Source organism: Musca domestica, unplaced genomic scaffold (genome assembly GCF_030504385.1).
Source record: "Musca domestica strain aabys unplaced genomic scaffold, Musca_domestica.polishedcontigs.V.1.1 12, whole genome shotgun sequence".
Lineage (NCBI taxonomy): Eukaryota > Metazoa > Arthropoda > Insecta > Diptera > Muscidae > Musca > Musca domestica.
The window spans coordinates 4,679,901-4,707,404 of record NW_026712155.1 but is presented as its reverse complement, the minus strand read 5'-3'; the positions used below and the strand labels follow the sequence as shown (position 1 = coordinate 4,707,404).

Genomic DNA, 27,504 nt, shown 5'->3' with positions numbered 1-27,504 from the left:
TTTTCTTTTGTTTTAAAACATATTGAATTCTTATATTATTTTGCATAAATTGATAAATTCCATTTACAACTAAATACATTAATTTAAGTTTGAAGTATTTTTTATATATATGTATGTATGTATATTATATGTATGTTGTTACAAAAGAGAAATTGATTAATTTATAAAGCCACGTAACAAACAAAACGCTAAATAGAAAATTAAGAATAATGGTGTAAAAATAAGTAAAACTTAAAATAAATAAATGAATATGTATGTATTTTGTTTTAATTCTAAGTGAGAGAAAACCGGGGAGGTGTATGTAATTCAAATCAAACATTAATTCAGTTGTTTGGTTGAATCTAATTGTAATTTTTTTCATAAAAAATATAGGAGCTATAAACGACAAACAAAATATAATTAAATCGATTTTTTTCTTTTTGATTTGAGGAGAAAACAAGCGTAACAAAAATAAATTCAACTATTTGTTATTTTAGCGAGAAAACCAAACAAACAATAAATTGCATATTTATTTATTTATTTTTAGGGGATTTTTTTTTTTTTTGAATTTAGAAATTGGAGTTTTTACGTCGCAATTTTTTACTAAAGTAATTTATTTTACATGTTTGCGTTTATTATGGGAAAGGTATGAAGTTCTGTTTTCTTTATTTCTGAGGGGGAGGAGACAAAAATCAGCAACATGTGCCGGTTTAGTATAATTTAATATTATTATTATTAATTTTTTCCATTTATATTTATTATTTACTTATATTTGCTGTTGTATGTGTGTAGTATAACTATTATTTTAATATGTATAAGGTTAAATATTTAAATTTCATTTTCATAATATTTTTTTTTTTTGGGAAAAGGGGGGAATTGATTGGTGGCTGGTAGGATTTAATTTATGGTATGATTTTAAATTGTTATACTTTTTTTAATTTTTTTATTTTTGTATTATTATTAATATTTAGTTTTCTTGTTTAATATGTATATAGCAATTATAAATTTGCTCTAACAGCAACATCACCGTTTTTTAAAAACAATATGTAATTAAAAAATTAAATTAAAAAATTATCACCATTTCTTGTTGTTTTGTTTTTCTGTTTTTTTGTCATCTACTACTTTTACAACACCCAATGTAAGAAACAAAATCGATCATGTTCTCCATTTCTAATTTACCACAAAGAAAAAACGACGCGCTCAAGGCGACAGTGAGTGGTGTGTATGTGTGTGTGCGTTTCTCTAAGCCAGCGTGTACTTGATGCTGCATCATCCAACTGCTTTTTAAGACAAATGGAACGACATACTGCCCTCATTGGCAGCCACCTTTAGTTTTTGTCGCATCACTTCACGACTCGAATAGTCGGGTAATTTTAGATAATTTACACATGTCATTACCGAGGGCAAATAATCGTTGGGATTTTGATTTCCATCCAGGGTCTTACGTACTATAGTTAGCGGCGGTGTCAGAGCCTTAAAGCCACCGGTTGGTAGACGCGGTGAACCGGTGACAAATTGCAAAAATGCCCGCTGCTCATCACTGGTGTAGGTCGACAGTATCTCGTAGAGGAATTGTATGGCCTGTGACTCCTGATTGAAACCATGATCGGTGCGACAGCTTTCTTGTAGCATTTTGACATCCCATTTTTGGTAAGTGGCATTATTGCTGCCGCAGAAGACATTCTCCAGTTCTTCGGGATAGAACATGCGCAAACGATGTGTTGGGAATACGCTATCAAAGCCTGAAATAATGCATCAAAACAAATATAATAAGTAAATGGATTATTTTTTAATTAAAATGGAAGAGTTATTTAAATTTAAAAACAATATTTCCATTTCGGAATTTTGCTACAAGGTGAGATGAAAAAACTGCAACAACTTCAGACTGATGTCATCATTTCTAAGCCTCTCGTCCGACAGCTGTTAAAATTATTCCAGTGACAGCTCATTATATTGTTTACCAGCGTACAAAAGCTTTTTGGTGAGAATTTTCCAGAAAAAAAGTTATTCGTGATGGAAGTCAAGCGTGCGGTTATCGTTAGAGCACTCCAGCATTTAAATGTGAATAAATCTTTTGTGTCTCGTACCATCGCTTGTTACCGTGATACTGGTAGCGTAGCCCGGCGTCAAGGAAGTGGATAGAAGAAAACAGCAACATCAGCAGAAATGGTTCGAAAAGTAAAGAAACAACTTAATCGAAACCCGCTTCGCAGTGGCCAAAAAATGGCTCGTGAGCTGAACATATCGCAATATTCCATTCAGCAAATATTGAAAAATTATCCATTGAAATTCAAGAAAGAAAATAGACTCAAAAGAGCTTATCCGAAAGTAATGAACTGCCGAATTTGGTTTTCTCCGATGAGAAAACATTCGTTGTCCAGCAGACAAACAAAATGATCGTGTTTACTTGCCAAAGAGGTGAGCTGAAAATGTGCACCTTCGGTTGGCCATCAGAACTCAAGCGCCAGCCATGGCGATGGTGTGGGGCGCCATAACAGCCGATGGTCGCTCTCCGCTAGTATTAATCGACCGTGGCATCAGAATTAATGCCGAATATTATCGCGAAAATATTCTGGAGGGTGTATTAAAGCCTTGGGCACGCAAACATTTTGGCCGCAGACCTTGGGCATTCCAACAGGACTCAGCACCGACGCAGTCAGCACGCGCCACCCAAAAATGGTTACAAAATTAGGTTCTTCACTTCATTTCCAGCGCACGGTGGCCACTAAAATCTCCGGATACCAATCCGTTGGACTATTGTGTCTGGAGTATTTTGCAAGCAAGGTTGACACTAAAAAATACCATAGTGTCGATCACCTCAAGCAAGAGCTTCGCCGGGAATGGGCCAAAATACCGCAGAGTAACATTTGGTCAGCGTGTGACGGTTTCATTTGACGTTTAAAGGCATAATTCGTGTCAAAGGTGAACAATTCGAACAAATCTAAACTTATTTTAAAATTTGATGCAATTTCCGATAATTTTGCTTTCATTATGGCGTTTGACTTTGTTGCAGTTTTTTTATCTCACCCTATAAACTTATTTAATTTTGTTTTGTTTTCATTTTAATTCTCAAGTTTAGTTAAGATCTTTTTTCTGTTTCTATCATACATACCTTCTTTGAGGGCTTCAAATTGTTTCTGCACTCCTTCGACAAGGAACCAATATGTCACTAAACTAATATATTGATGTAAATTATGTACAGTTACTGGAGTATCTCGGCCGCCACGACACAGCTCGATATTTGCATGACCGGGCAAAACGAAATCTAACCCCAAATCGGCTATGGGACAACCATCCAAATCTAGTGTTTCAATCTGCAACACATAAACAAAAAGTTAGTAAATTGCATTTCTGTTGGTGCGGTGCGTACACGCCTACCTTTTCAGTCTTTTCCATAGCATCCAAACTAGTATCGGCTAAAATCATTTCGCGTTGATGTACCACGTCTTGCAGACGTACCAATGTTTGTTGCACCTCGGGAGCGACACGTGATAAATCTGCCAAACCGATGGAATGCTCTTCATTCAAAATCCAACGATAAAATGGTATTGAGAATGGTAGATCCAACTGTAAAATTGAACGGAGAAAAAGATTAGAATTGGCTCTTAGTCTTCAAAAAGCCTCTAGGTTCACACTTACCATACGACTATCCATAACAGCCTTGGCCATAAATTTACCCAAAAACTTGAATTTCGATTTGACCTTGGAAACATGTGGTAACTTCGAAGATTTTCCCAGGGGCAAGGGGAACAGGCCATGAGATGTATTTACATAGGTGACGGGAGGTGGCGTGGGGCTCACTTGTATCGTTGGTGTACTAATCGTGTTCACAGCTATTGGATTATCTAGCAATGGCATTGAAAGATCATGCTGCTGTTGTTGCTGCTGCTGCTGCTGTTGATCCACCACATCCGATTGCTGCTCAATAAGCATATCTAAGGCATCATCTCCAGCCTGTGGTGACTGTTGTTGGTTGTTGATAGAATTATTTGTGGCCACCAAACTGCTGCGTGTTGCCACACCGAAACTGTCGCGATTATTGCGACTTGAACTGCGCGTGGAGCCTGTAGTGGGGCTGGGTGTTGTTTGATTTGTTGCTGTGTCGCTGGTCTGGGTGTTGGTGTCCTGCGACTCTTCAATGTGTAATGTGGCACTTGTGGATTTGACAACATCTACAATGTTGGCAGAGTTTTGTTTGTAACTGTCGCTACCGTTCCACAGACCTAAATCGGTGCGCTGTAATTCCGCCGAGACCAAGGCATAGAATTCCAAGGTGGGACCCAAGCCAGTGCCGACCTAAAAAATAATAACAAATATATTAAGATGTTGTTTTTTTAGATCGCAAAGTATTCCAACCAACTCACCTCATTCTCATATTGTATTTCGAGCAGAGCCTTTGAATGTCCAAAGTCCTGTATCAAATGTTCAGCTTGTTTCAGTACATCCTGTCGGGATATTGCACGCTTACGACGATCCAAACGTGGTGCCACGCGTTCCGATGATTCAGCCGAATTCAAATCGGGTGTAGTATCCAATAGACGTTGCAATGCGCGATCCCGATCGAAACTTGTGGCATAGAACAGCAAATGCCTCGTCTCGAAGGGGAACAAGAATGGACAAGCCATACCGATTTGTGGCAACCACTGTGGCAAATTACCAGTCATTATCACCAGTGGATCCTGGAGCTGGCGATTAGCCTTGGCCGTTATTTTAGGATGAATGAAATCAGATTGTGGTATTATCAATTGGCGTACCACACAGCCGTACAAATGTTCCCAATGACGGTTCAAGGCATTAATGATACGCAACATACAGAGGGCATCGAGGGAGGCATCCGAAACGCTGGTAACCACATCGGCGGGCAGTGTATTGCTAAGGAATGGTTTAAGAGCGGACACGACATTGGGCGCAATGCCCTCATGCCATAATTCGGTTTTCTTGCGCAACAGTTTCGACGAAGACTTGCTGCTCTTTTTGCTGCCAGACGCCCCCTGCCCACTACCGGACGACGAGGCAAGTACTCCGCCGTTGTGTGCTGAAGTGGACGTACCAGCACCAGTTGTATTGGATTTGCTATTGCTACTACTGCTGGATGCACCTGACCCGGTTGGTTCTTCCTCAACTGGTCGGTAGTAAATTGTGTGCTGTTGTACCCATATACTGGCGTTTCCTAAAAAAAGTAAATCAGAAACATTAAATCCTCCTCTCCAGAGGTAACCAATCACGTATCACATCATACCCAATGGTGTTTCCGTATCTGTATCGGTTTCAGATTGATCATTGACCAGTGGTGAGAATTGTTTTACAGCCTGATACACGGTCATATTGTAGGGCAGCGGATGGTCTCCGATCAAGAATTGCAGTTTGTGCTTGAAACCACTTTGTGACATAACCACAGCCGCCACATTGTCATCCATATCCTCTTCGGAGTCTTCGTCCAAGTCACCTCGAATGCCGCCGTAACCGCGCACCACCAGATACCGTTCAATGGCCTGCACCATGGCGAGGGGATCAATTTTTACAGTACCACCCTTCCATTGGCGCAGGTTGTTGCAGTCCGGATGACGTTGAAGATTACACTAAAAACAGAACAAGACCCTCCGTTAGAAACCATTTCAAATTCAATGCGTACTGACAGACAACTAACTCACCTTCAGTTGGTGTGTATTGAAAAACTTCAAAGCACTTGTATTCGAACGACCTCCTCCGGGTCCAGCAGGGAAGTCGTGCACTTTAACGGGGAATTGTTCCAGCTGGGTGACACAGGCGTTCAGCTTGGCCACAAAAGCAGCAAATGCTGTGGCATCAATACTGGGTAAGTGGCCTACCTTGACCAGCGTTTCCAATGGCAAACCGGCAAATACATGCATAAATGCCCGTAGACGAGCATCACGATCGACCAGGCCCTCCTCGGAGGTCATGAAGTTCAACATTGCCTTTATCAAGCCCGAATGGTTCACTTCGAAAGGTGAAATATCACTTTCCAGCAGAATGCTCTTCAACTCGAAGAGGGCTTCCAAAATATCCGGGAAGCTGCCACTCAATTTGGCAATTACCGACGTCAGACGCTGCAGGACATTTGTGGTACCTGAACCTTCCGTGCCGTTACTGGACGCCTTCGACTCTTGCGACGCATAACGCTTGATAAACGATATGGCCTGCTCACGTATCCATTGGCGGGCTTTTTCTCGGTTACCAGCTGCTATCAGATTGGCCTGTGATATACTCTTGCTAATGTTTTGGGCTGCCAGCGATGACGAACAACCACCACCAGGCATGGAGTGACCAGCACTTGAACCGGCGGCATTATTGCTATGGCTATGATGAGAACTTGTACTACTGCTGCTGGCTGATGAATCTTTGGTAAAACCTGAGTTGGCGGCTGATGATGAACTGCTACTGGCGTGGTGAGATCCCTGGCGTCCCCAACGAGCTGGGTTGAGCGAGGCCAAAAACGACGATGTCTTCGAGGATGACTGTGAGCTGGAGTTGGACGAGCCATGATGGCTGCTGCCACCACTAAAGCGAACTTTACTCGATGTGCTGGGCGTGCTGCGACCAGCATTGGACGACGAACTACCAACCGAGGTTCCACCCAAACTGGTGGCCCTTGTTAGCAACTCGTGCACGGTAGACGATGTGCTAGTTGCGGTAGCGACATGAGAAGAGGACTGATCTTCTTGACGAGATTTCGACCGGCTGGTCGATTGTGATTTTCTTTTCGGTGGGACTTTGCGTTTCAACATATCACTCATTTTGTGTGGCAAAACGGATGACGAAGATGACGATGAGGAGGGTGGAGTCGATGTTGTAGCTGCCACTCCTCCATGTGGAGTTGTGGCCATGTTGTGGTATTGCGTATGCTGTTGTTGGTTTGCATTGCCCATTGAGGATGGCGGTGGTGGTGGTGGCTGGCCATAATGCACCGTCGTCGTGGGTGGTGGTGGTGGAGGTAACTGATGGTAGCCCACATACTCGGTTCCCGGTGGTGGCAAAGGTGGCTGTGCTGCCTGCTGTTGCGCCGTAGTGTAAACGAAATAATTCGGGTGCGGCTGTGGATGATGCGCCACCAAATGGGTGTGTGGTGCCGGTGCCGAAGAGCTGTAATGATATTGAACTTCTCCGGGATTCTGATGGGCCGGGGTGCCACCACTTGTGTTAATATTCATAGCCATGGATGAGGGCATTTTCTGCCCTGGAGAACCGGACGAACCTCCGGACGACGAAGTGCTTTGCTGAGCCGCTGCTGCTGTCAGAGCATTCATGGCATGCGAAAAGGTCTTCATGGTGTACGGATGTTGCTGGTGATGTGGTTTCGATGTATTTGGAGTGCCCGAGGCGGATGCACTTCCCTGTGACGGTGGCACATTATCCATAAAGAAGGGATTCACTTGCAGACTGGATGCCGAGGCCGGCGCACTCTGTGAACCGCTGGCGGACATATTTGTGGCCAAGGGTTTGGGCGACGGATTAGAACATATTGGATGGTTTGGATCTGTTAGTTGGGTAATTTGATAGATGACACCTTCGCGACGGAAATGTGTGCCAAAGATGTCGGGTAGCTTTTGCATAAGTATCTCGGCCATTTGTAGAGCACCCACCACAATGCGCAAATCATTGCTGCCAAGCATGCCAGCTATGTGACTGGATACCAGTTGGTATTTTAGAACTTCGCTTAACAGCTCCGATGAGGCATAGTAGACCATGCGTAGGAGAGCTCGCAAGCATTTGTAGCGGACATTGGGACCGGCCGATGAGCTATAGACTTCGTAGAGGACATTAAACAAGTTCTTTATGAACTCTGCAGCCAAACCACGTTCCTCCTTAAGGCAAGCTATGCGAGCATCAACAGAAGCTCGTCGCTTTTGCGATGACGATGATGACGACGAAGACGTGGTTATCGGCGTTGTACCTCCCGTGGCTGTGGCCGTTACAGTGTTGCTTAGAGCCGTTATGGCAGAAGCCACCGCCGAGGCTGACAAATCTTGACCAGCAGACGACGAGGTTGTACTACTGGTACTCGGTGGTGGCCTATAATTTGGATTGATTTTCCTCTGTACGGGTCTGGTTGTGCCAGTGTCTTCATTGATCTGCTGCATTGAATGGAAATCCACGGTGTATGTGCGTCCCAAGGTGCTCAAACTGAACTCATCCTCGGAATTTAAGTGTGCTGCCTCGATCATGCGTGAATCTATGGCCGAATAATTGTGCCAGGTGCCGCGATCATCTCGCCACTGCCATTGAACTTGATCGTGAGTATTGATGGTGGGACGATCCAACAATGCATCGACCACAAATATACCGTCTGTGGGCAGTCGTGGCATCAATTCGCCAATCAAACATGTGATCTCATACAGCTCCGATGGCGAACGTGAGATTAAATCCACGTGAGTGGAGGCTGATTTGGGCAAAGGATCTGCATTCCCCGTCAATAGATACAGTAGTGTAGATGCAATATCACTCTTCAGCAAAGAAATGGCCAAGTCAGGACAGTTGGCACACATTAAGCTCAGCATACGCACGACGGCGGTGAATGTGCCAGAATTAAGTAACGCCGGTGTAACCACCAATAATTGTTGGCAATTCTTGAGTAGCTCTTTGCTGGCAATTTCCTGCAAACGTTTGGGATCGTGTTGGAAACTCTCGACGAGGCGGCAGAAGGCCGAACATACACTTTCCACACATTTCTTGTCTTGCTGGGCCAACAGTCTGGCCAGAAGTGGCAAACTTTCCGAGACGAAATGAAACTCTTCATTGTGCAGATTCAGACAACAGTTGGCGGTGATGGCCAAAGCGGCCCTCTGGGCGTTAATCGAAAAGAAATCCAAATAGGTGAGGCAAGCTGAGACACCATTGGCTTGTAGTATGGCCTTGTTGTGACGTCTTGACAGAATTTCCAATGCCGTCAAACTCTGCTCGGCCACATCCATGCACTGGATGACCTGTAACTTTTCCAGAAATACTGGTACAGCATCCACCACCGTTCCCGATGAACGTGGCAAGGCTTCCAACATATAGGCCAGAGCACGACAGGCATTGTTCATAATATCGAAATTATGCTCCATGCGCAAGAGGGTTATCAATGCGGGGACAACTTGTTTTATGGGGAAACCGGCCAAGGTATCCTCATTGCCCATTACCAGCATTTGACACATTTCGATGGCGGCCTGTAGCTGTTGACTTTCGTCATGTGACTGCAGACCTTGGAGCAGTTGTTGCGCCTTCGATGTACTGCTATTGCCAATGGTGCGATGCAGAATGTGTGTCATGCGGGGGCCCAATGCACCGAAGAGATGTGGTGGCAGACCGCGAGCTTCCAGTAATGCCTGCAGTCGCCCCACCTCGCTGTCATCGCTCTCTGAATCGCCATGAGAATTGGCACTGTTGGCGGCGGCATTATTTGATGACGACGTTGTGGTGCCTCCTCCTGCCCCCGTTGCTGTTGTATTGTTAACACCACCTCCGCTATTGGCAGCCGTTGCGTTGGTGTTGCTGGCGTTGGCACCGGTTGCTGTAGCGGAGTTGTTGGTAGCTGAAGACGTTGTGCCGCCCAAGGCGTTGGTGACGCTTAACGAGGCTGGAAAAGAGAAAATGGGGAAATTAGTATTTTTGGCATTGGCAATTATTTGGGTGTCACAAAAGGTAATACTGCAATTTGCAATTCAAAAAGATTACTTTTGAAGCTGAATTGGAGCGCTGAAATTTCGTCAAAAGTACCTTTGGCGAATAGTTCAAACTTCAAATGCAAAACCTTTGAATTGAATATTCAAAATTATTTAATTGAATATTGTGTAAATATATATGTTTTTTTAATTGGTTAACAACACCCTTCACCCAAGAACGATATTTTGTTGGCATTAGGCCAAGCATTTATTGAATTAGTATTGGAGAGGACATTTTATAGAGAGAGAGAGAGAGAGAGCAACCGAGTGGTGTTTAACTCAGTTATGTGGATCAACTATATAAGTCGCAAGACGTCTAGCCACTTGCGTTTCATTATCCGAAAACCTACAACAAAAACTAGTGATGACCAATTTTTTGTGTAGCCTACTTTTCGGGTTCGTTTTTTAGGCAATTTCCGTATATACAGGGTAGTAGTAGAAGTGATATTAATAAACAAGGGCTCTAAATACAGTATGCTAACTAAAAAACAAAATAAAAAAATAAATAAAACGTTACAAAACATAATAACATAAAATCTACAAAATAATTTCAAATATCAAATTAAAAGTGAATCAATTTTGTATTAAAAATAATAAGTGTGCTGTCACCTTTTTCAAATTTTCCGTTTTTCTACAGTTAAAAAAGAATAATTGTGCTGCTAAACAAACATGTAAGTGTAGTGGTAAATTTCGAATATTTTTTTTTTGAATAAATAGCCAGGAATAAAAACATAATGAGAGATAAACATAATGAATGAAACTTAAAAATAAACCCTCACACAAAGGACAAAATTTGAGGATGATTTCGAAATGATTGGGTGGAGACGATGATGAGTAGGGGGAGGAGGAGCGGGTTGGAAGAGCATAATTTGACATTGGTTACCTGGAGAAGCATTACCTGTTTGTCCACCTGTATTGGACGCTGCTGAGTTTGCTGTAGGTGGCAGTTGTTGTAAGGCTGTTCCACTATTAGATGATTGTTGTTGTTGTTGTTGTGCCATTAAAGTATAGCTTAAGGCATCCGCAGAAGCTGATTTTTTTTCGATACCAATAATTATGATTTTGGATGGATTGAACATTGGTAGGCAAAGAGAGGACGTACACAAAATCGACAATGAGAGAGAGAGCAGAATATGTTTTTGAAGTATAACAACAAGAAGAAGATCGAGCGAGCGAGCAGTTTCATGAAAAAACATAAATATGTTTGATAAGTTTTTTTTTTCAAATATTTTTCAAACAAATCAATATTTAATGATAACATTTCAGAACAAAACAAAGAAAAAGAAACGCATGCAAAACAGAAAGTAAAATTATAAATTCTTAAGAGTATTTTGTAGAGGAGTTTTCTTTTGTTAGGGGAGGGATTGGATTATGACTTACTGTTGGAGGGAGGGGGCAGATTTGGAGGGGGCCATGAGTGTGTAGTTTTTTTTTTTCTTTCAGTATATGTATATACAAAAAACGAACCTGAAACCAACACCCGCTTTAAATACAAATGTACAGGGATGTTTGTAGGGCTTGTGAAGACTAATACAAAAGGCTCTGGCTGTTTAAAATATAAACCACCTAAAGCCAATATCAATGTTTTGACCTAATGACTTGAGAATTCCCCCCAAAATCCATATTATACTCCATTTCAATGTGAATTGGAATTTTCATTTCAATAACCCCCCACACGGTGGCTTTTTCTTTTCATTCCACCATCCCCCCAGAATGGAACATTCCACTGTAAAAGGAAAACAATTACAACCCTTCCAGCAGAGTCCCCCCTACATTTTTCTTCTTCTTCAAGTGTTGGCGATTTGATTTTTATTGTTGTCGTTGTTTCATTTCACTACAACCGAGAATCACACTTTGCAAAAAATTCAAACGTCAACACTTACCAGAATTGTTTGTTTTATTCGAATTTTGATGAGTGGCCAAGTGGAATGAGGTGGGGGGATTATTTGTAGATGGGGGCACGACGACGTTGGTGGCAGCACTTGACGACGATGATGTTGTACCCAAACCACTGTTATTTGTTGTCGAAGAACTATTTGTGGGACGATAGCTGTACAAAAAGCCCGGCTGAACAACCGTCGTACGTTGTTGCAACAGTGCGTGTGGATGTGTTGCAACCGCTGTGTGCAACAGGTGACTCTGGGGTGGCTGTTGCTGTTGTTGGGCTATGGCAACGACAACAGCACCGCCGGATGTTGCTAGATTTTGATGATGATGGTGGTGATGATGTTGAGGTGGCGGTGGCGGCGGCGCCTGGTTGTGGTGATGGTGGTGTAGAGACGGTGGTGTTGGATGATGGGAAACAGGTGGTGGTGCAGGTGGATGTGTGAGGTGCGGTCCTAAATGTTGCTGCTGCTGCTGATGATGCGGGTGAAGATGGTGGCCGGCGTTTACAGACTGCTGCTGGTTTTGCGCCGCTGCTACTGCTGCTGTTGTCAACAACTGATGGCCCACAACAACGGGTAGGCTGGCTGCGTTATTTGTGGCAGCTGGGCGGTGATTTGTTGAGCCAACGACGCCGCTGCTATTGCCACCGAGGCAGCTGCTGCTCGCACTGCCGTGATGTTGCTGGCCCTGCACCGAACTGACACAAGAACCCGTTTTGCTTCGTGAACTGCGTCTTAAGGTGTGTGAATTTTGTTGTTGTTGTTGCTGCTGATGATGATGAAGAGCACTGCTGGGTCCGTAATTGGTGGCGTGATAGACAAGGCCACCGGGATTTGGTGTGGTGTCGTGAGAAACGGGGACCGGTAGCGTAGCACTCAAAGTCAATTCTATTGCCGTGGGTGGTGGCGGTGGGTTGTGTTGTTGTTGTGGTTGCTGCTGCTGCAAGTGACCACCACTCTGTGTTTGATGATGTGTAAGATGTAGATTCACCGGTGGTGCTGCTGGCGCTGTTGTTCCTGTCTGAACCTGATGATGATGGTGTTGTTGCTGCTGGTGGTGATGGTAACGTGTTGTTCCGCCACTTTGGGTTTGTGCCAGTAGCGTAGCCTGTGATTGCCCAGCTCCTGGTGGTGGTTGTACCTGATAGATTAGAGGTGCACCATTTACCACGGCAGCACCTGAGTTATTGGCTGCCGCAGCCGCGGCTGCTGCTGCTTGATATGAGTTCAAATTTAAATTTAATATGGCAGCCGATGAAGCCGACGTTCCAGCTGTCTGATACGTCTGGAAGAAGTGAACTTGCTGTGGTGGCGGTTGTGGAGCTTGCAAATGAGCCGCTGTCTGATGATGATTTGTGTAGAAGGTTGGTCCTGTGGTTTGTTGACTTAAATAATGCGTATGAGATCCTTGTCCTTGGTGTTGATGTTGTTGTTGCTGTAGCAAATGAGCTGTATGATGTGACGACGGCTGCTGCTGCTGTTGTTGTTGTGGGAAATGGTTTGAAGTTGCGGCAGTAATTAAAGTGGGATGATGTTGCGACGGCTGTGGATTGCCGGTGCCAATGCCGTTCGTTAGTACCCCGGGGGCTGTAGTTAATTGCGGTGGTGGGGGTGGTCCTATAACAACACCGCCACCACGATTTAATAAATTATGGTTGAATCCGGATCCTCCAGCAATGAGCTGGGGTGTCACTCCTGTTGAAGTACCCGCTGCTGTATGTGCTGGTCCTCCGCCAATAATTGTTGATCCGTTGTGGTTCCAACCGTTGCCAATGCCACCGCTTCCTGTTCCTGCTCCAACTCCGACTCCGCCTCCTCCGCCACCGATGTGTACACCTATATTGTAATCTGTATTATTGCTAGCTGTATTGGTATTAGTGCTTGCACTGCCACCACTGCTGCGTGTTTGTCGTGCCCCCAGATTCGGGGCTCTATTGTAGCCCGTCGTTGTAGCTGTTTGTTGTGACGACGTAGAAGTAGTAATTTCTTCACGGGTTTCTACTCCTACGACCACCTGAGAAGTGGTGGTGTTATTGTTATTGTTGCTTGTGATGTATTGGCTGGAGCTGGTGCGACAGTTGCTCCGAACTTTGAGACCACCACTACGCTTAAAACGATGTCTTTGTTTGTGTCTCTGTTGTTGTTGCTGGTGCTGCTGCTGCTGCTGCTGCTGCTGTTGTTGTTGAAGTTGTAGTTTGAAATTTTCTTGATTGGCTTGCTTTAAAGTGTTACGACGTCGTCGTTTCAATAAACGTTTGCGTCTTTGTTTGGTTGGTTGTTCTAGTTTATTTTTGTGGTGGTTGTTGCGTTGTTCCTCTTCCTCGACTTCGTCGTCGTCGTCGTCCTCTTCTTCTTCACGTTGATTCAGTGGTAGTGGTTGAGATTTTTCCTGCTGATGCTGTTGTTGTTTTTGTTGTGGCCTTTTACCTTGATTTGGAATTATTTTTGGGGAATTTAGGGTGTCATTATTATTTAAAACACACAGGTGTTAGAAATATATAGTTTTTTTTTTGTTTTTGATTTTGGGTTTTTGTTTTAGTTCAATTTGAAATTTTTAGGTTATATTTTCTTGGTACAAATTAATTGAAGGGAAACATGGGAATGACATGGACAGAAATTGTGCTGTAAATTCTCTTTTCTATAAAAAAAGATGTTCAGTTTTATAAGCAAAAAAAACAAACATTGAATTTCCACTGGTTTGAAGCTTGAAAAACCAATCTTTCGGTATAATCCCCAGCAGAGAAGATGTGAAGCGATTTTGTCAATTTTCCACACTTGGCATATGCGTGATTGGAATAAATCGTTAACTCGTTTCGCCATTCTATGTGATTTATTATTTTTCAAAATTTTACTCATTTGTCGGGAGGTAGCGTAAAACTGGACCGATATGTGGGATATATCGGGATATATTTTTACACCAATTCATGTAATAATAGAAGGGAAATCTGACGATAATTTCCCAATTTTACCCCTTTTGGTGTTGGTAACAGAAGGAGTGGGCAGATGTTGCAGATTTATGCACCTGCCTGATATAAATAAGTGCGAAATTTCAGTTAAATCGAAATATTCCTCAGTTTGTATACCCTACAACAGATGTTTTCGGGGTATTTTAAGTTTAATTGGGCCAAAAATTATGTGACACCTCGAAATATTGGTCCCCGACATATGGATCTTGCTTTCTCGCCGAGCTGAATCGATATAGCTATGTATGTCTGCCCGTCTGTCCATGTTAATTTGTATTCACTCTACAGGTCGCAATTATGACCAGATTCTCACGAAATTTAACATGGAGGTAGGGCTAGGGTCAGAAAAAGAAACTTTTTGGAGATGAACGCATAATATTTAGGGTTTCAAATGGGAGATCGGACAATATTTAGCGGATAAAATAGACAATAACTTCTATGTAAAAAATACGAAAATATCCACTTAACCGCGATTATTGTTAATGCTAGTATCTTTAGGTGTTCAAATGGACCAAAAATTTGGAAAAGATACAAGGAGGAATGTCTCTCGCCTTCACTGTAGATCCAGTAATGAAATATAAGAACGTATGAAGTTAGAATTTAAATGCTAGTTCTTTAGATATGATTGTGCAAATATTGTGGAAAAGGCAACGTCGGAGATCATGTAAAGTATACATTTTGAAGATCAGCGTAAAATTCTATATCGGTATAACCGTGCCAGACTGTCGGTATCTCCTTCTGTTGAAGTCCCAATAAAGCTCGATTTCTAACCGATTAAACATTTCGGGTTCTCAGTAGGTAGTTTATATACATAAAAGATAGTATCTAGTATATAGGTCTAGTCCCCAAATAATGGTTCTTCCAAGAAATGATGGATGTTTGGCCATACGTCAAGTTTTTACATTGGAGAGGGTATACAATTTTCCAAATTCGTTCTTTCGTTTCGCTTTTTCAAACGTTTTTTTTTTTTTCAAAATTGTCAGAGAGGAAGTTGTTTTAAATAACTCCTGGGAAAATATCTTTAAACAAACCACCTAGCCAACCGATGAGATTTGTTGGTGGTTCCTTAGGAAACTTCAGAATATATGGGGCTTAAACTACAATTTTTTTAAGGGAAAACTTCAATTAATGTTTTAAACCCAAGTTTTAATTTCCAATCAAATCAAAAAAAATTTTTTTTTTTTTTTTGCAATTCAAACATCTTTAATGCTAGTCATAGAGAAGAGACACATTCATCAATCATGTCATGTTATCCACGTTTATTATAAATTTTGCCGAAAACAAAAGTAAAACAAAATTTTGTTATTAAATGATAAACAACTAGGTGACTTTATGCATGGTATATATGCTATATATAAAGGATGTATGGTATGTACGTATATAAATCCAAGAAAATTGATTAAGGAAAACAAATTATGGAAATTAACTCTATATATATATTTAATAATAAAAACACGATAATAGATTGAGAAAACAAACAGTCAGTGGTGTTTGGTTTCTTTTGATTGTTTCTCTTTTGATTTTATTTCATTTTTTTTTTTTTTTCAAGAAATGAAAATTGTAAAAAAACAAATCACTCAAAAATGCTTTTTTCCTCAAGATGTTTGGGTTCACAACACACACGTTACGTTATTACATCGTCTGCCAGAGCTGCCACCTCCGTTGTATAAAAAGTGTTACATTAATGTATTTATTATGTGGCCTAAATAAATAATATTAAATTTGTATTGAAGTCAGAAGCCTAGATGGACAAAAATCTCAGTGTGGTTATTATAAATATCCTGGAAATTTGTTCACTTGTGGTGGTTAGGGGGGAGGGGGCGTCCCTCTTACTTTTCTTACATCATTTAAACAAATTGAATTTGTCATTAAAACAAACAAATGCACGTCAAAACATGATTTAATTATAATAAAATGCAAGTACAACAAATTAATGCAATAATACAAACCAGGCAGTTGTTACAAAGAAATTAACAGCAAAATTAGCACAAAAATTAATTTCAAATCATGGCTGTTGTTGTTTTTGTTATTGTTTCTGTTGTTGTATTATTAAAATGCACTTAAAAGTGTTTTAATGTTGACTCCATTTTGGATTGTGACTAAGACATGAATGATGGTAGTGATGGTGGTGGGGTGGAGTGGAGTATAGATAGTTATAAATGTTTGTTTGGGGGGAGATATGACAAAATAAAGGGTATATGGTTGATTAATGGGCATGATGGGGCGGTAAGGGGCTAGTAGATCTTCCAAATAAGGTTTTTTTTTAAAGCTATGATAAGAATTGTATTTTTTTTTACAATGCAATAAGTTATGTTGTAGGACTTTTCTTGTATGGTATGTGTGTGTTTTGGGTGGAGGGTGAATGAGTAAATGGGCTTAAATAACATAACACAAAAACCTGGGGGGCAATATACAGGGAAACTCTGATATATAAATAGGGGGGGTACAGACAGTTTTCCAATAACGCCGCCATATACTATTTGACGGAAGGCTTATAATAACATTTTTGCTGTAAAAATCTGAAATTTTATCTAACATTTCGTTCTACACCTTGGAATTTGTTAGGTGGTTTCTTTATTCATTTTCCAGCGAAAAAAGGTGACAGCACTGTTTTACCGGGGTAATCTAAAGCAATTGTTCAATGAAAAGGGGAAGAGTAGATTTAACCTAAACTACATAGGGAATAATTTGGACCAAAAAGAGTTTTGTTTTCTGTTCATAAAATTAACAAATTAAGCTTAAATAATACTTATTTACATAAAATATTAACAAAAACATACGAAAAAAAAATATTAACAACATTGAAATATTCATTGATTTTCCATTTATAAAAATTAAACGCATTTGGATCGCCGAGGTAGCAAAATCAAGCCATGGTATTCTATCATAAAAGGTATATGACACACAGACTCACTATATGGTATGTAACGTTCGGTATGGTAGGAAAAAGGTCATTATAATAAAAAATCATAATAATAAACAATTCAGTACTACTTTTTAAAGTTAAAATTGTTATACATATAAAAGCTATAATTGTCTACATACTAAGGCCATGTAGTTGAAAATTTCTTAATTATATCACATCTTTGTAAGAGGCAACGAAAGCTCCCAGAATTTGCGCCACATATGCTAGATGGAGTCACGTTAAGGTTCTCCTCGGAAGCCAAATATCTCGGTACTGTTCTTGACCATTAACTAACTTGAAAGAACACCAGAAAAAAACGCGAAATCGCACTTTATGAAAACCGCATATAAATATATGGATTCATCAATCAATCGTAAGTCCGATTCTCACCTATGGAGCTCTCTTTTGGGAAATCATCTTTTAAGAGAAGCAGTGATAAAATTCAAAGAATCGCATCACTATTCATCACAGGTGCATTTCGGAGTACATACCAAATTGCACTGGACACTTTATTTTACCTAAATCCCTTAAGTTTATTTGTAAAAGAACAGGCAATCAGGTGCGCCCTGAGACTCAGAGAACAAATTGCACTGGACACTTTATTTTACCTAAATCCCTTAAGTTTATTTGTAAAAGAACAGGCAATCAGGTGCGCCCTGAGACTCAGAGAACTTGAAAAACATGGATCCGAGTCAAATAATATGGATATCGAGAACTCGGTGAAGCCACCTTTGTGTGGTTATGTTTTGTGTCTCAAAATCACGATATGGCTATAACAAGCTCTGCAGCTAAAGAACATATTCTGCATTGACAAACCAGGGACATTTGGCCAATCAACGTTCAGGATGGTGCAGTCTTGACAATCAATATAATTCATGGATTAAGAAAAACGTGGAACTAGTTAGGAAAGGTCCAATATCGAGTATGACGACTATAAGATACCCTACACCGGATATACCGGACCGAGTTTCACCATATGGTTAAATTTGGTTGAACATGAAAAAATCTATGCAATTTGGGCTGATATTACATATATGGTGAACAATAACCGTAAAATCTGAACCGATCTCTAAAAAATTTGGCAGGGGTATTTTCGAGCAGTATATGATGCTTTGTATCAAATATTATTGTGCATATTACGCATGTGAGGGACTTAAACACTAATTCGCATGAAAGATATATATGAGACCTATAGTTATATCTGAACCGATTTACACCAAATTCTGATGTATTTGCTTCTAGACTGAATTCGGTCGGATGTACCAAAATTCAGGTCATTTGGACTGATATTGGCCGTGGGAGTTATATCCAAATCTGATCCGATTATCACCAATGTCAATAGGGTTCGTCCTTGGGCCAAACAAATATTGTTTGGAAAATTTCATATCAATCGGAAAATAAATGCGCCTTGGATATTGTTCGCAAGAAAATATAGATGGACGGACGGAAATCGACTCAGAAAGTGATTCAATGAAGATCCTCAAAAGGAACTATGGGTCTATCTCATTTCCTTCTCCATGTTACAAATAAATGCAAAAATACTATGTGGTGAAGGGTATAAAAATCTATACAGAACATGAAGTTCAGGTGCACACACTACCCTATATCCTTCCTTTCAATTGCCCGTCAAGCCTATCCCAACTGCTTACTGAAGATTTATGTCTCACTTATTAGCCGAGTTTATTTTAATTTGAGTTAAACCCATATACCTCAACTGCTACTTGATAGAAATAAACAACAGTGCCAGGAGTTAACACATATTCCATTAAAATTTGCAACACTTTTGCTCCCTTCCGTTACACAAAGAGAGAGGTATGTGATAACCTTTTAAACTATACAACTCCAGATGGAAAAATCCCCATGTTTTATGACAGCAAACAACAGAGTTAATCCATGACTTTGTTTCTGTTCTTGTTGTTGTTGCTGTGAAACCAGTAATCTGGCGCCGTTACACATTTCAATTTAAATATATTACACTGTGTGTGTGTTTGACGATGATCTGTTTAATTTTTTGCGCACAAATAATTGAATATTATATCTTAAAATTAGGCCTTTAATACGTGACGACAACTTATTTGTTGATTTGAAATTGAGAACAATGACCCAAGAGCAATGACACATCGAGTCTTAAATGAAAAGGAAAACACACAAATGTATCTCCAAATATATAATTAAAACAAACACAACAGCAGTGTGACAACCACTCACCACATCTACCCAGCTCCACCTCTCTATAAACGGATGATATGTCAATGTTGTCACAATAAAAATTTGCATTATTTTTGTCATTGATTACCACAACCTCAGACCTTCTCACACCCCTTTACCATCCCCCAACCAGTCAGCCAATAAATGACAACAAACATCTTATTGACTGGTTTACATCTACTGTTTATAGACGTCGTCGTGCAATGGCCCTTGACTGACTGACAAACTGGCAAACGACTAGCTCTCTTCCATAAAACCACGAATGTCAATGTAGGTATTTATTATTTTTCAACTGGAAATCAATTAAAATGACGATTGCCTACCTACCCTTTACATTTCCAACAACTAGGACGCGACTAGACCGACCGACAGACAACACAAAGAAAAATCAATGAATATTTCAATTAAAGAAAAAATAAATAAATAAATACATATCTTTAAACATATTAGGGAGGAGAGAAGAGATCAATACGCTGTTTGCATGTGTGTACACTTGTGGTGGGGGCCAAGATAGACAGACGGATAGATAGCAAGAGCAGAGTAAAAGTAAAATAAAAGAACAACAACAAAAATAAATAATATAAACAATATTCAAACAAAAAAAGGCATAATTCACATCACACACTTGGAGCACGGATACACGGACGGAATACACTTTGTTCTCTTCTTGTCAGTCGTTTTTAAATGAATATGGAATTGAAAATAAAATAAAAAAAACACAACACACAAACATACACAATTCAATACTGGAATGCATATAAATTTTATGGCAATAAACAAGTATTTGATAAATAATTAAATAAATACAGCACTAAAAACAAAACTAGAGAGCAAGATAGATAGATAGAAAGATAGAGAGAGATACTTGGTAAAATAAAATACAAACTGAATTGCTAAAAGGCGATCATATGAACGACCGACCGACTGACGGACGGACGGACAGACAAATATACAGAGAACAAAGAAATGTATCGTCGTAGTAAGGGGGAAAAAAATTAAAAACTCTTGTTGTTGTTGCTGGTCACAGGCATACTTTTTTTGTTCGTGTACGAAAAAAAATGTGACCACTGCAGCATCCCCCCTTAGGAGATGCTAAAACATAATATTTGTCTAGGTAGGTAAATAAACGAATTTGCTGACTTACCTCCAAAGGCAGCGACAGAATCTTCTATTTCGTCGGCAATATCTTCTTCCTCCTCTTCGATTTCTTCGTCGTCGTCTTCGTCGTCGTCAATATCCTCTTCGTCTTCAATGTCTTCGTCGTCTTCCTCTTCGTCGCCGAAAAGTTCAATTTCCTCGTCGTCGACGTCTTCTTCTTCGTCGTCCTCCTCCTCCTCCTCTTCAACAACGTCGTCGTCCTCGCCTTCGTTGTTGGCAGAAGGCTCGTCGCCGTCGATGCCAATGATATTGTTACCCGTCTCCCCTAATTCGTCGTCGTCCTCCTCCTCCTCTTCTCCTTCTTCTTCGATAACTCCCTCAGTATCGTTATCCCCAATGGAGTCAATATCAGCTGTTAAAACCGCCAACAATTCTTTATCGAAATACACCGAATTGGAATTGTTTGAACGTTCACCTGTATTATTGGAGGCGGAGGCGTTGTTGTCTCCTACAGATTCGGTTAAATCTTCTTGAGAATCGTTCAATTCGCTACTCAAGTTATTCAAAAATGTTTGATAATTTCTGAGATTTTTACGATATTTGGAGATTTTATCCAAATGCAATGATGTGGGTGATGTTGCCGAACGGCTTGTGGTGGCAACTGACGTTGATGACGCTGATGGCGGCGGCGGTGGTAGTATTGAACCTCCTGCGGCGGCTGTTATTCCAGACGACGTAGATGGTGATTTTGTGTTTAATTTAGCTTTGTTTCCCACAACTGATAAGAAGTTCTTGTTATTGTTATTATTGATGTGCTGCTGTTGTTGTTGTTGCCTCTTATCACCGCCGCTACATTCACTTAAATGCTGTTTTTGTTGTTTTTTCTTATTATCACGCCTCGACAAAGACGACAATGACGATGATGATGTACTGCCGCTGGCGGTGGAACTTTTATTTTGATTTCGATAATTCCGCTGCCTGTGTCTTGACGCTCCAAGGGACGACTTGAATTTGTATTTTTCTGCGACTTTTGTTTTTGTTTGCTTTTTGCTTAGCTCACGTCGTCGTTGGCGCTCAGTTTCACCGCTGTCACTGTTGTCGGTGCTCTCCTCCTCGTTCTCGTTCTCGTCTTCGTCGTCGTTATCTTCAGCAAATGCAATGCTATTCAAATAACCAGTAGTAGTTGCCGAAGAAAATGCTCCCGCACCGGCTGCACTTGGTCGCTGTGCGCTATTGCTTCTCTTCTTTGTTGTGGTTGTCGAACGACTATGACTGACTTTGCGAGTTTTACGATAATAATTCAATAAATTGCTCTTGCTGGTGCTGGTGCTGGCGCTGTTGCCGTTGCTGCTATTCGGCTTTGCCTTTGTTGAACTGCGTTGTGTTACTGCCGACGAACTGGCTGGATCTATACACGACGCTATTGCCTTTGTGTAGCGCCGATGATTGTTGCTGCTGTTGCTGTGGTTAATACTAATCCCACCACCACCACCACTGCTGGTCGATGGCTCTTCGGGTGAGACAGTTTTCGAACGAGTTCTTTGTGCTACACAATCACCTCGCCGTTGTTCCTTCTTGCTCTTTTTGGGTGTAGAAAATTTACTGCCACTGGCGGCACTGCTGTTTCCACTTGTTGTCGAAAGTGGCGTCGATTCAATGTCCTGTGAGCTGTTGTTGTAATTATTGTAGCGACGTTTCTTTAAAGGCGATGATAAATCTGTAGGATGTTCACTACTACCGGTTGAAGTTGTTGTGGCTGCTGCAAAAGATAAAAATAAAACATTTGTTATATATATATTTTTTTTAAAAATCTATGTTTATAAATTGTGGTGCAACGAGATTTATAATTGTTTTGTTTACAAAATATTTGAAGCTAAGTAATTCAGCTAATTGGGCTGTAATGACTGTGGACAATTTCAAGGTCAAAGAAAATACTGTAACTAACCACCCCACGGCTAATTCGTTTATTGTATTTTAAAGTTTATAAATAAATGAGCGTAAAACAACTTCAATTCCCAATTCAATGTGTGAAAGCATGGAAAGTGGAGAACAAAGACACTGATAAGACATAAAACTATCAACTTATTACCAAAGAACTATTGGGTGGTAGATAACAAAGGCTAGACAAAGGCAGGCACATATGATAAATGAATGGGTGGTTGTTTCGATTAGAAAACCTGACAAACACTTGGAAATATAAAAAGGAACAGACGCGTCATTGTTACTACGACTTTTAATTTAAAATTCAAACTGTTGTAGAACTGATAAAGGGGCCAGGGATCCTATTTTTTATGTAAGGTCAGTTTCAAAAAGGGAAAGGGAAAAATAGGTCGCCTATCATATTTCGGAATGTGTTTGAAAAAATAAAGGTTATTTAAAACCTAAAAGATACTGACTATCGCAGGCTTTGTCAAGATGAGGAAGAGATAGAATCTGCGGAACACGTACCCTGTCAGTGTCCAACTCTTTTTAGAGCCAGACAGAAACTCACGGATAAGCAAACTCTGTATGATCTGTCTTTACTCTCCAATACTGAGCCATCTACAATTCTTCAGCTAGCCAGAAGACTAAAATTGCTAAAGACAACACGATAAAATTTTCGTGGATACTTCTGCTCAAACATATGTAACCTCTTTATCTCTTCATTTCCTTTGCTTTCACTCTAATCAGGATGATCACAATAGACCAGCAGGTCTCCAAATGGAGCGGTTGCTAAGCCACTGTGCATCCTTTACCTTAACCAAACCTACATACGATTTGAGTATATTATACATTTAAACGAAGTATCAAATTTGAAACAAATTGAATACCCCTTTCGAGGGTTTTTGTTGACACCAGCCGGCCCGACCTAAATCGACTCCAGTTGTCGTGGAAATATCTTCGTCAAAATAGACATAGGATCTAAACCCGGCCTTAAACTGGATAAATGAGAGGGGGTGCCACATGTCTCTAAGACATTATGGCCAACACTCTTCAGAGAAAAACGAAATCGCATATCTCCATTGCGAAACTTGTGCTGGGAATTAAAACAGATCACTGCAAGGTAAAAGCCATGACTTTCAGGCAGGACGATCACATTGATTACTACAGGCTTTGTGAGGACGAAGGGATTCATAGATCGAATCCGAATATTCTGAAAAACATTTCGTCCAAAGAGACATGGGGTCTAAACCCGGCCCAAACTTGGGAGAGAACAAGATCTCTGTAGACACGGGGAGGAGACTGAAAATGTTGAACATTTGCTGTGCCATTGTCTAATACTGTTCGGTGTAAGGCCTAAGCTGAGAATACATAAAACGCTTTTTTGATTGGCTTAAGTCATCGGCTGGCTTCTTCGGAAAGAACAAGGAACGTAGGACCAAAATCGACCTAAGTCAACCTAAAACTCCTTTGTTCCTCTACGAAGAAGCCAGCCGATGACTTTAGCAAGTCAAAATAGCGTTTAATGTATTCTCACCTTTACACATAAGAGAGAAGTAATTAACGACGATCTGTATTTCTTCTCCCAGACAGAACTAGTATGACTCTTCAACTGACCAGAAGATTCAAGTGGATAAAAAGTCGCGATAATTGAATTATTCTATATTCAGAAAGAAACTTTTCTTCCCTTTTCTTTTCTTCTTTACCCTCACCATTGCTCTATTTATATTTCAATTCTTCTCTTCTATGTCCTCGTTATTTTCCTTTCTTTTTTATTTAGGATGAACGCAATGGAAAATATGTCTTCTAGGGAAGCGGTTGTACAAAAAGTCAACTGCTCATCCTATAACTTTTCGATGGACCATTTTTTAGTCGTTTCTATAACCATAAGGACGAAAGTATAATGCTGCTCTAAAGGTGTTACGTTTGTCTAAAAAATGTGTTTTTAAATTTAATGACTAATAATTTTTCCAATAAAATTGATATGGGATCACTATGAGAAATTGTATTTTTAGTACATGTTTCTATTGATTCTATGAAGGATACAACATATGGGTTCAGAATTACATTATCCCAATAAATGAACCTCAACAAGGCATGGTCGAAAATGATTATTTGTATTAATAAACAAAGCCAACAGTTATGCTGATTTCGTTTATGCAACAGAAAATAGGGAAGAAAGAAATGTTAATAACATCCTGGTTTACTTTGTTTCTTAAGCTCCTTTTTTGTGGTCGTTATTTGGGTATACATTGGGTGTTTTTCTAAATAACTCCAAACCAAGAGAACCTCTAATCATGGTTCCTTTCTCCTTTCGAATACAAGGTCTTCCCTACCATTTTCTTCGCCAATAGATAAATGTTTTTTTTTTTTTTTTTTTTTGTAGAATACAACGACAATGCCATTGAGCCTGTCTATTTTAGAACAACAAAATCACTAACTTTTAAATTATTAAAAAAAATAATCCTATTACTCCTTATTCACCAATGAAAATATACGGGGTGATCTCATTGCAGACTGGACTCTGGGTTTATTCCATTAAGCAAATTTCTATCCTAACCCATATTGTACATAGTATCGTATCCTTTCCTTTCCATTCCACTCCACGTGTATTGTTTTTTCTTTTGTTGCTGTTTCGCATTAAAATATCAACTTTAAACATGAAATGAAATTAAAAATTCAAATGAATTGCAAACATAGATGGAAAATATGAATGTTAATAATTATAACAACAACAATAATAACAACAATGAAAAGCTATATAGCAGGTACCTACAGTACATCTGTATGTATGTATGTATGCATATTTGTATACTTACAAGTTGTGGCCTTTTCAACGTGGTGATGGCGTTTACGTTCTACACGATTTGTGGGTGGCGGTGTTATGGGCGAAGTTGGCGAGTAGACTGCCGACGATGTTGAAGCGTTTAATGTTGAGTTACGTGATGAGGCACGTTTGTTGGCGTTAGTTTTGTTGCTAAAATTGTTGTTGTTGCTGTTCTTTGTTTTCAACAATGGTGATTGTTCTTCTTGGGGCTTGATATGGCCTCTGGCAGAAGTGCTACCACTACCAATGCCGCTACTATGGTTGTGTGAGTCTTGATGTGTTGCCGAGGAGCGTGACTTGCTGCGTGATTTGCTGCGAGAACGTTTATCGACAGCTATACTACTATTATTATTATCGAAGGAGCAGCGGGAGGGCGATGAGGAGGCTGCTGTTGCAACAGCACTTGAATTGTTAAGGTTGCCGACGCCGAAGGACTGTTGTTTGTGTGACTTCTTTTCCTGTTGACGACTACGCTTCGATTTGACCTTATTGATGATGGGAGTCGTCGTTGGTGTTAGTGGTGTTGTTGCTGTTGTTGTTGTTGTTTTTCTACTTGATGATGCATGTGCTATGCTGTCGTCGTGCCCCTCCGTCACTGCAGAGAGCGATTGAGTACTAACGGACTCGGCCATAGACGACACTTACACGCACATTCAATCCCACTAAACATGCCCTCGTCCCAGTTTGTTGTAAGTTGTTGGTCAAATTGGAAAATACGCAAATTTCTTTTGGTCTATAATATCTAAATTTAAAAATTTAATTTTTCACTTATTTTCTGGTTGTGGCGAATGTTGTTGTTGTTTATACACTTGGTTCACTGATTCGATTATTTTGCGCGAAATCTTTTTTTTTTCACTTGGACTTTTGTTTGAATTTGAGTTTGTTTAAAAAGTTTTATTTTTGCTTTGCTGCGATAATCTAAAAGATATCAAGTTATTCAGAGCGAGTTGTTGAACTTTCTTGTTTTTTATTTTGTGGAAACTTTTTTAAAGTTTATTCTTTTTCGATTGTGGACTCCTTATGTCCATAATATTTTTTTATGTATTGGTGGGAGTTGCTCCTGTGTTTTTCATATTACACGAAATTCTGTAAATAAAATAGAAGGAAAAAAAGCTTGTTAATAATCGAAAAATATATAATGTGGATACAAAGAAAATTGAGAATTTTATAATGATTCAAAAAATGTTTAATGAAAATTTAGGCAATTACAACTATGCTTTGATTTTTATATCAAAGAATTCTACGATCAATAGGAAAAAAAGCCCCAATTCACACGAGTAAAACTCACTTTTTCCAAAATCTTTCCCTGTCTAATTAAGGACCAAGGATCATCTCAGCGAAAATGTAACTTATTCGGTATTTAAACGACCAAAAATTCCTAATGGGGTGAAATTTCCCTGTGTCATTCTTTTTGTCAAGCTTCTAGCTCAGAAGCCAGATTAATATTATGTTAATATTGGATAAGAAGGCTGATAAAGAGATTTTTTAATCTTCTCCAACTTATTTTTAGTACATAAGATAAGATAAGCCCTATTTTAAAGCATAATACTATTCTTAATGCAAGAAATGCTTTTTTCAAGACTGGCAGACTGGGCTTGGAAATTAACTGTTTTCCTTGTCACCAGCTTAAACCTACATGTTAACAATCTCGTTCCATTGATGACGAGAATGACCAATTCTTGTTATGTTGGAAGGAAAATAACACTAGGACTTTCTCGATATGTTAGGTTAGGTTAGAGGATACGCATTGTCCTTCCTATTGATGACGAGAATGACGGAGACCTGCTTGTTCATTGTGAACGTCCTGATTAGAGTGAAAGGAAAAAAATGAAGAGAGAGATTAAGATTATGTTAAAGAAGATGTATCCACTAAAAAATTATCGTGTTGTCTTTAGCCATTTTAATATCCATGTTAGCTGAAGAATTGTTGACGGCTCTGTATTGAATAGTCTTCACGGAGGTCTCAATCTCTAGAATAGTTGACTCGGAGCCACTTCTTACCAATTCATTTGTAGCTTCATTGCCAGAGATGTTACTGTGACTGGAACCCAGCAAA

The 27,504-nt window shown here is 40.0% G+C and overlaps 1 protein-coding gene across 4 annotated transcripts in view; it reads right to left on the bottom strand.

Moving 5' to 3' along the window:
* The window catches only part of LOC101892182 (E3 ubiquitin-protein ligase TRIP12), a 38,981-nt gene continuing 11,477 nt past the window's right edge, over positions 1 to 27,504 (bottom strand). The window contains exons 2-12 of one of the 4 annotated variants that reach the window (XM_059118105.1): positions 25,441 to 26,534; positions 20,748 to 22,460; positions 11,525 to 13,954; positions 10,540 to 10,671; positions 5,631 to 9,556; positions 5,219 to 5,558; positions 4,344 to 5,149; positions 3,619 to 4,275; positions 3,358 to 3,546; positions 3,092 to 3,293; positions 1 to 1,721 (exon numbers count right to left, since the gene is read on the bottom strand). In XM_059118105.1, coding sequence (XP_058974088.1) covers positions 1,264 to 1,721; positions 3,092 to 3,293; positions 3,358 to 3,546; positions 3,619 to 4,275; positions 4,344 to 5,149; positions 5,219 to 5,558; positions 5,631 to 9,556; positions 10,540 to 10,671; positions 11,525 to 13,954; positions 20,748 to 22,460; positions 25,441 to 26,080 — 11,493 coding nt within the window. In that variant the 5' untranslated portion in view covers positions 26,081 to 26,534 and the 3' untranslated portion in view covers positions 1 to 1,263. The remainder of the gene's footprint in view (positions 1,722 to 3,091; positions 3,294 to 3,357; positions 3,547 to 3,618; positions 4,276 to 4,343; positions 5,150 to 5,218; positions 5,559 to 5,630; positions 9,557 to 10,539; positions 10,672 to 11,524; positions 13,955 to 20,747; positions 22,461 to 25,440; positions 26,535 to 27,504) is intronic. The other 3 variants (XM_020038432.2, XM_020038434.2, XM_011296157.3) reach the window with 3 other exon arrangements.